The 8466-nt window shown below is 42.4% G+C and overlaps 1 protein-coding gene across 3 annotated transcripts; it reads left to right on the top strand.

Moving 5' to 3' along the window:
- Positions 1 to 1871: 1871 nt before the first annotated feature.
- On the top strand, positions 1872 to 5490 carry LOC107971086 (thymosin beta-15A). Of its 3 annotated transcripts, XM_054676651.2 has the most exons (4): positions 2106 to 2293; positions 3647 to 3764; positions 4041 to 4157; positions 5061 to 5231. In XM_054676651.2, exons 3-4 carry the CDS (start codon positions 4058 to 4060, stop codon positions 5096 to 5098), a joined length of 138 nt encoding a protein of 45 aa, XP_054532626.1. In that variant the 5' UTR covers positions 2106 to 2293; positions 3647 to 3764; positions 4041 to 4057; the 3' UTR covers positions 5099 to 5231. The 3 variants fall into 3 exon arrangements, with proteins under 3 accessions (XP_024208963.1, XP_054532626.1, XP_016798706.1); XM_024353195.3 differs by lacking the exon at positions 3647 to 3764 and having other exon boundaries at positions 1872 to 2133; positions 5061 to 5490; XM_016943217.4 differs by lacking the exon at positions 3647 to 3764 and having other exon boundaries at positions 2171 to 2293.
- Positions 5491 to 8466: the final 2976 nt, after the last annotated feature.

The following is an 8466-nucleotide window of genomic DNA, read 5'->3' as shown; positions in this document are numbered from 1 at the left end:
TAATATCCAGCATGTATAGGGAACTTAAATAAGTATAGAAGAGAAAAACAAACCCCATTAAAAAGTGGGCAAAGATGTTAACAGATACTTTTCAATAGAAGACATACATATGGCCAAAAATCATACATAAAAAAAAGCTCAACATTACTGATCATTAGAGAACTGCAAATTAAAACCACAAGGAGATACCATCTCACACCAGTCAGAATGGCTATAATTAAAAAGTGAAAAAATAACAGATGCTGTCAAAGTTGTGGAGAAAAAGATATGCTTGTACACTGTTGCTGGTAGTATAAATTAGTTCAGTCCTTGTGGAAGACAGTGTGGCGATTCCTCAAAGACTTAAAGACAGAAATACCATTTGACCCGCCAATCTCATTACTGGGTATATACCTGATGGAATCGAAATTGTTCTATTATAAAGACACATGCACAGGTATGTTCATTGCAATACTATTCACAGTAGTAAAGGCATGGAATCAACCTAAATGCCCATCAATCATAGACTGGATAAATAAAATGTGGTATATATACAGCATGGGATACTATGCAATCATAGAAAAGAAAGAGATCATGTCCTTTGCAGGGACATGGATGGAGCTGGAGACCATTACCCTTAGCAAACTAACGCAGCAACAGAAAACCAAATACCGCATGTTCTCACTTGTAAGTGGGAGTTAAATGATGAGAACACATGGATACAGAGGGGAACAACACACATTGGGACCTCTCAGGGAGTGGAGGGTGGGAGGATGGAGAGGATCAGGAAAAATATCTAATGGGTGTTAGGCTCAATATCTGGGTGATGAAATAATCTGTAGAAAATACCCATGACACAGTTCACGTATGTAACGAACCTGCACATGTACCCCTGAACTTAAAAGTCAAGAAAAAAATACGCTGGAAGCTACACATCACATTCAGGATAGGACTACCCCTGGGGAAGAGGGAAGGTGAATGGAAATGGAGCGAAGGTCAAGGAAACCTCAATCTTTTTCTGTAAAGTTTTCATTCCTTAAAAGAAAGACAAAGTAAATATACCTAAATGTTAACAACATTGAAATCTGAGTAGTGAAAACACTGGTGTTTATTATATTTAATGCCAAGGACATTGTAGGTACTCAATTAATATTATGTGTTAAATGAGTATGCTTTTCTGTTTTAAAAGTTTCTCCAACAAACATACACAATTCTCAAATTAACAGAAAGTGCTACAAGAGCAAAGAAAAGGAATGAAGTGAGGTGGGGAAGGCTTGAGATATCCTTGTGGAAAGAGTGATTTCTGATCTATACAGACCTATACCACCATACATGGGGTGCAAGTAAAAGACATAGTTCTACCTCCATCTTACCTTAATGCTCTAAGGTTCTGGATAAGCATCCAGAAAATGATCTTGAACATTTAGTCCTTTCAAGTAAATACCGGATCCTCAATTCTCTCTTCCAGCAGACACTGGGTGGTGCTAGTGTCCAAAAATTCCTCCTTGTCACAGATTTATTACTTTCATCTATAGACATCTCCACAACCAATGTGTCTTGTGGGTCAAAGTGCTAGGGATTAGGGATACAAAGGTGAATAGCCTCAGTTGTTCTGTGATTATTATAAACTGATTGCTATCGTGTTCAATGGCCGAGAAAGTTGCAAATGTGAGTTTTACATTTCACAGGAGAGCACCGCTGTCATAGAAATGTCCAGTTGTAGGTGTGAATGGCCCTGAACCACCCACCCTTACCATGAGCACCTCTACTCCACGACGTGGCCAAGGATTAGAGCAGACAACACCGAGCCCCACTTTCAACCTACTGTTAGGTTGTCATAGCGTCCTTAGGCCCCAATGGCTATAAAAAGCTGAGAGAGCCTAAATACCGGTCATTCGGCTTGGACTTCAGTGTTCCAAATGTTCTAAGCTCCCTGGGCAAGATGTGTCTGCTTATTGCAGAGGCCTCTGTTATTGTGAAAGAGTGAGGGTACTTAGGATGAAGGGAATGTGGACCCTCAGGACTAAAGCAGTGGGAGAGGCCCGGGAGGTGGGGCCTGGGGAGGCGGGGTCTGCTCTGACGTCACCAAGCCCCTGATCGTAGAGGAGATGGTGGGCGCAGGCTCTGGAGGCTCAAGCGGAGGAGGGGAAAGAGGTGAGTCCGGTAATCCTCGGCCAATCAGACGGCTGGGGCGGAGCCTGCTGGGTGGCGGGGCTTCACGCTGCAGGGCTCTGCGCGGGAACGCTAACCTGGTCCGGAGTGAGCCTGGGTCTCAGCCCCGAGGACAGCTTTTCACGAGTCTTCTAGCCTTCAGGTGAGGACCTGCGGCCTCGCAGGAGCCAGAGGACCATGGGGACGGGGAGGCGTCGGGGTCGTGAGGCGGAGGATGCCGCGCCTTCGGGAGCCAGAGGGACCGCGGTTGGGACTGGCGCTTTGCGTCTGCGCCGTCGCCCGGCCCGGCTAGTCCGCCCCTTTGTCTTCCCCGGGCGCCGCCTTCTGCGCGCGATGCCGAGCCCTGCCGGGGGCCGGTCCTGGGAACAAGACCCAGGGGTGGGGGGTAGGGGCGGACCCTTAAAGCGGCCCGTCCGCGGTAGCTGCAGGTCAGAGGCTTCGAGGATGAGGAGTTTGGGGGCCGCCCGGAATGGGCCCTCTGGGGCTGGGCAGTCATTCCCTCCCCTCCCGTGGACGTTAGGCTGGGCGCCAGACAACGCTAATAGTTATTTGAAAAAGTATGCAAACTGCTTCTGACAGACTGGCCTATGCGCCCGGCCCTGCTATTATTTATTTGTTAGTTCCAGTTTCCCAGCTCGGAGCTTGGCGTCTGATCCCTTGGCAGAGGAGGGTCTTAGGGTAACCTCGACGGAATGGAGGCATGTTCGACACTTCTGACTGCTTGGGGGCCTCTCCATTCTACACCAGGGACTAGACGAAGTGTGTTATTCCACCAGGGTGGGGCCGGGCTCGCTCATGAGAGCTCTCTCTGCCTTCCGATTTCTGGGATATCCTATTGTCTCTTTTGGACAAACTCAGGACGCTCACAGGGCACCAGGCATTTCATCAGGTCCATAGCCACGGACCTCTGAGTCTCATCTCCTTGCCTGTCTCTTTGCAGAGAAAACATGGTGAAAGAAGACTCACTTCTATTTGGTTTATCCCATTCTGCTGAAGTCATGGGTCTGATCCTAGTTAGCTGTCTCTTCTTACAACGTTTACAAACCAGTGCCACAAGGAGCTATTATGAGGCGTTTATTGTAGTGCCTTAATGTACTGTCGTCTTTGGGGATTTAAAATAGAAAGAAATTAGTACAACTTATGCCACTCTGTTTTGTGTGCTGCTCCCCATCTCTCAAGAAAAATGCCAAAAACCAAAAGTAATTTAAGAGAAAGTGAAGATGCTCAAATAGTGCTCTCTCCTGTTACAAAATCATTAACCTGTTTAAAGCCAGTCTTTATTTTTTCTTCTATCCCTATTTGCTCTTGTGCTTCTATCACCTCCGTTTTACTCTTGCTGTGATTTTAAGAGTCGTACATATTGGCTGTGGGTTTCTAGGGCATCTTGGTTTCTAGTGCGTTCTGATGTAGTGGCATTTACTGCCTATCAGAAACGGGCTAATGATGTGGAGTTGAAATTATTCTAACAAAAATATAACTTTTTTTTTTTTGATAGAGGCTTGATCTGTTGCGCAGGCTGGAGTGCAGTGGTGCGATCTTGGCTCACTACAACCTCCGTCTCCCGGGTTCAAGCAATTCTCCTGCCTCAGCCTCCCAAGTAACTGGGATTACAGGTGTGTGCCACCATGCCCGGATAATTTTTGTATTTTTAGTAGAGACGGGGTTTCACAATGTTGGCCAGGCTGGTCTCGAATTCCTGACCTCCAGTGATCCACCCACCTCGGCCTCCCAAAGTGCTGGGATTATCTAAGATCTGTTGCTGTTTTTCTGTTGAAAATAAGCAGGTAGAATATACATTGATAGGAAATGTGAAGTTTTTTGCTTGTGACCCGTTAGTCCGAAGATAGTTCTGCCATGTACGTTTTCTTAAACATGCTTTTTCTTTTCAGGCTTTCTGCTAATCAAGATGAGTGATAAACCAGACTTGTCAGAAGTGGAGAAGTTTGACAGGTCAAAACTGAAGAAAACTAACACTGAAGAAAAAAATAGTCTTCCTTCAAAGGAAAGTAAGTCATGGGGGATTCTAATGGAAACAAACAATAGAGAAACTTAATACGTTCACTAAATAAACCTATCTTCTAGTAAATTTTTGATGCAAAGTAAGCAATAATTAGAGTACCATGGTATTTAATGCAGCAGTTAAAACTATCAAATAGTTTTCTTCTGGTTCTCACATGATGGGCCCAATAGGGATGGGGGAATAAAAAACTAGTTTCTTTTTGGAAAATTATTAAAAACCACGTTAAAACCAGTCTTGGGATATTGGATGTAGCACTAAAAAACACTAGTTTTTGTCTACTTTTGGGTATTTGGCATTTTTCTGCATTTAGAAATTTGAGTCCATAATATTATCCCTGAAGAACCTGTAGACTCAGCAGTCTTGGCCTTCTATATCTAATGACAAGATAAGGTGAGACAACAAATTTAGATCTTGATATGCTCAAAAGTCTCAGATTCAAGGGATCGGTTTTGCCCTCTGGAGTTAGAGCCTGCTGGAGAAACTCTAAGCATATTCACAAAAGCCGAGGGGCACTTTTTGTTATGTCACTTTTATTTGAGAGTGGCAACATTAGTTAAAATTATCTGAAAGTGTATAATTTCCTAACTGTATAGTGATAGATAAATCTGAAGAAAGTGCTTCACTTACTCCTCTGTCTTGAATAGTCTGAAAAAATGACAACAGCATTTGGAAAAACAAACCCTACAGTTGATGTAGTTTCTAATGAATGTTCAGGTGGTTAAGTGCACATGCATGCATGCACACACCCCACTGTGAGTTTTTTGGTTAATGCCTTGGCATTCTAAATTTAAAGCAGCCTTCAGTGACTTACAAAGAGCTCTTTTGGAAGAAGCTGAACTTAGTCTTAGGAAAATTCTTTTGTAATTTTTTGTTTCTTTTTTCCCCCCAGCTATCCAGCAGGAGAAAGAGCGTGTTCAAACACTGTAAAATGGGGATCTCCTCCAAAGAGCATATTTCAACATTGCCTGACAGTCTTGGTTTTAGGCTTGCTTTTTGTAAACCTATGTGTTTGTAAAGATTTCAGGCATCTTCTGATTTCTTCTTAACTGTATTCCCTGGCTAAGGTAGTGAGTGTTTCCTTAAGTTCCTTTTTAAATTTCCCATTGGTATGTAAATTCCAAATGGCAGATGCTGTCAATAATCTTGGCATTGATGACCTTTGTATGTTTAGTCCTTGTGTCTCATACAGGATAAGCCAATTTTAACCTTCTACAATGGATGCCTCAATTGTTTCATAATCTTCATGAAGATGCATCCTTTGGCAGCTTCTTATAGTTTATTTTCACTTCCAATGTAGCAATAAAATAATAAATATAATAGTTATCGTGTGACTCTTGTGGTTCATTCTGATAGGTAGTCTAAGGAATGAAAAGTACACAAGGCTACCCTTTCAGCCAAACAAAATGATTGAAGGAAAACTTTTAGCAGATTATTCCTGGGGGGAAATACTCAATTCTTTCCAGGTCCAGTGGGTCCTGACTTGGGGATGGCAAGTGCTTTTTCTTTAGAGTTGGAATCACAGAGTTAAGAGAACCTTGGGAGAGAAGGTCATGTGGACTAATCTCCTTATTGCAGAATGAAGAAATGAAAACAGGGTCTGATGTGATCTGCTCAAGGTGAATAAGGGCTGGAGTTCAAGCTGGGCTCTCTTGCCTTCTGGAAAGTCTTTTTCAGCTTAATGGGAGTTAACATCCAAGACTGAAGTTGGATGGAGAAAGGGGCAGGAGGCACTTGCTAACAAACCCCATATTAAGCACATTACATCTTCTAATGACCTGTAGCACTGAACTTCTGGTATGATTTTTTTCTACTGAACAGAATTTGCTGTTTTATGAGCTAAACATTTCTGATGTTCATGGTGAGCATAAATGCTATGGATGAATTTTGTCACCTGTGACCCGCCGATTAATATGTTGAAGCCCTAATCCTTAGTGTGATTGTATCTTTAGATAGGTTGTTTCAGAGGTAATTTAGGTTATGAAGTGATAACAGGGCCTCATCCAATAGGACCGTGGCCTTATAAGGAGAGAGAGAGAGAACAATCTGAAACATGCGAGGACACAGCAAGAAGGTGGCTGTCTACAAGCCAGGAAGAGAGCCCTCACCAGAATGTGACTGTGCTGGACGTCGACTTGAGATTTCTAGAATCTAGAACTGTGAGCAAGTAAATTTTTGTTGTTTAAGTCACCTAGTCTATAGTATTTTGTTATGGTAGCCCGAGCTAATACAATAAGGAATATGTATAAATGCATGCAATTTAATTCCTGCCTTTAAACAATACTTTTATCCCTTTTTAAAAATTTTATTTCATTTTTATGAGACAGGGTCTTGCTCTGTCACCTAGGCTAGAGTGCAGTGGTACAATCATAGCTCCCAGGTTCAAGCAATTCTTCTGCCATAGCCTCCCAAGTAACTGGGATTACAGGTGCGTGCCACCATGCCCAGCTAATTTTTGTATTTTTGACCTCCTGGGCTCAAGCAATCCTCCCACCCCAGCCTCCCTAGTACCTGGGACTACAGGCACATGCCACCACACCCAGCTAATCTTTCTGATTATTAGTAGAGATGAGATCTTGCTATGTTGCCCAGGCTGGTCTTGAACTCCTGGGCTCAAGCAATCTGCCTGCCTCAGCCTTCCAAAGTGCTGGGATTACAGGCATGAGCTACCATGCCCAGCCTACTTTAATCACGTGTATAAAAACAAATCATCTATAATCCCACCAATTAGAAGTATTAACCATCCAGACTTGTGATCTGTTAATGTACATATCTTCCTACAAAGACGGATTATACTGTTCATACCTATTTTCAACCTCAAGTATTATCTTACCTCCCCCTTTCTAAGGGCTCACATTCTTAAATAATCAGTGGGATTACATGAAGTGGAAGCTGTTTTCTCTGCTGTAGCTTAAAGTTTCAAAATCAAAACAGTAGGTAGGTCAACTTTGATCAAGTGCCAATGAGGTGACACAGTCACAGGGCTTAGTGTAGCCAGAGGATTTGAGCCTTGGAAGTAACCATGTTAGTCACCAGTACCTTATCTCCTGCCTGAGGCAATTGTCCAGTAGAGTCGCTCAGCCCCTTGCAGTGATATGCTGCTTACATTGTGCCCAAATGTGCCTCCCTGTAGCTTCTATCCGATAGTCCTGGGATTGTGTGCTGGAGACCTAGAGAGGGTAGTTAATCCATCCTCCAGAATTTGAAGTCAGCTGTTGTGTGCCTGTCCCTATATCTCCAAGTCTTCTGCAGCTGACTATTCTCAGATCCTTCAGACCCAAATTACATACGTGGGAAACCATCCTGGTTGCAGATCTGCTCAGATTTGCTAATTATCAGGTCTCTGAATCCTGATAATGATTCTATCATCCAACACATTTGCTCCCCTTTCTGTGTTGTCATTTGCAAATTTGATAAAGATGCTATTTATCTATGATAGGTTCAGCAACCTCTTCATTTGCACACTAATGAAGCTCAAAGGAAAGCATGAACATTGTCAGGTGACCTGAGGTTGAACAATAACTCCTAGTTAGTTGCATCTGGTAGCCATCCTTTTCATTAAAGTCTTGATTTGTACCCTGGGTAGTGTAAGTGTTAAACTGAGTGGGAGCAGATGAGAAGTGCATGGCGGGAGGTGAAAGACATGTAATTACTAAGTGAATACTCATACAGAAATGAGATGGGAAAAACTGCAGTTGCTCATTTGCAGTAGTTTTGCCCCACGTTTCTCAAGTATTTAATGTTGGGCTACTCTTTTAGTCACTAGGTTTACTTGTCTTTTCAATCGGGGAGATTTTTTTCCAAATAAGCAAAGACTGAGATTTAGGTCCCTGAATCCATCTATTATCTGCAAAACTGGCAGTTCCAGGGCTTTGTTGTAGCAGTTGCATTTATATGGAAAGGAAAAGGCTGAAGTTAAATGATTGTCTTCTTTTATGCATCTACATCCTTTGGTAATCACTGGTCAGTGGCTTTACACCTTTATTCTGTCAGTGTACATAGGCAGATATGACTTTAATTACTAAGAACAGAAAAGGATGAAATGTCAGAAAGAAAAAATATACTGAAAATTAAAAGAGAAAAATCTGCCAAATAAAACTTCATGCCCAATTCATCTTTGCAAAGGGTAAAAAAGTTTCATTTAGTATCATGGCTTAAAATTCCCATGAAACTGTGCAGGCCAGTGAGTTTTAAAAACACTCTTAGAATTTAACCAATGCGTATTCATACTTAAAAAGAATATCTTGCCTTTGGAGTCTTAAATATGTAGAAATATGTTTGATTCTTGCCTTAGTAAT

This window comes from Pan troglodytes, chromosome X, assembly GCF_028858775.2.
Source record: "Pan troglodytes isolate AG18354 chromosome X, NHGRI_mPanTro3-v2.0_pri, whole genome shotgun sequence".
Lineage (NCBI taxonomy): Eukaryota > Metazoa > Chordata > Mammalia > Primates > Hominidae > Pan > Pan troglodytes.
This window is presented reverse-complemented; position numbering and strand designations above follow the sequence as displayed.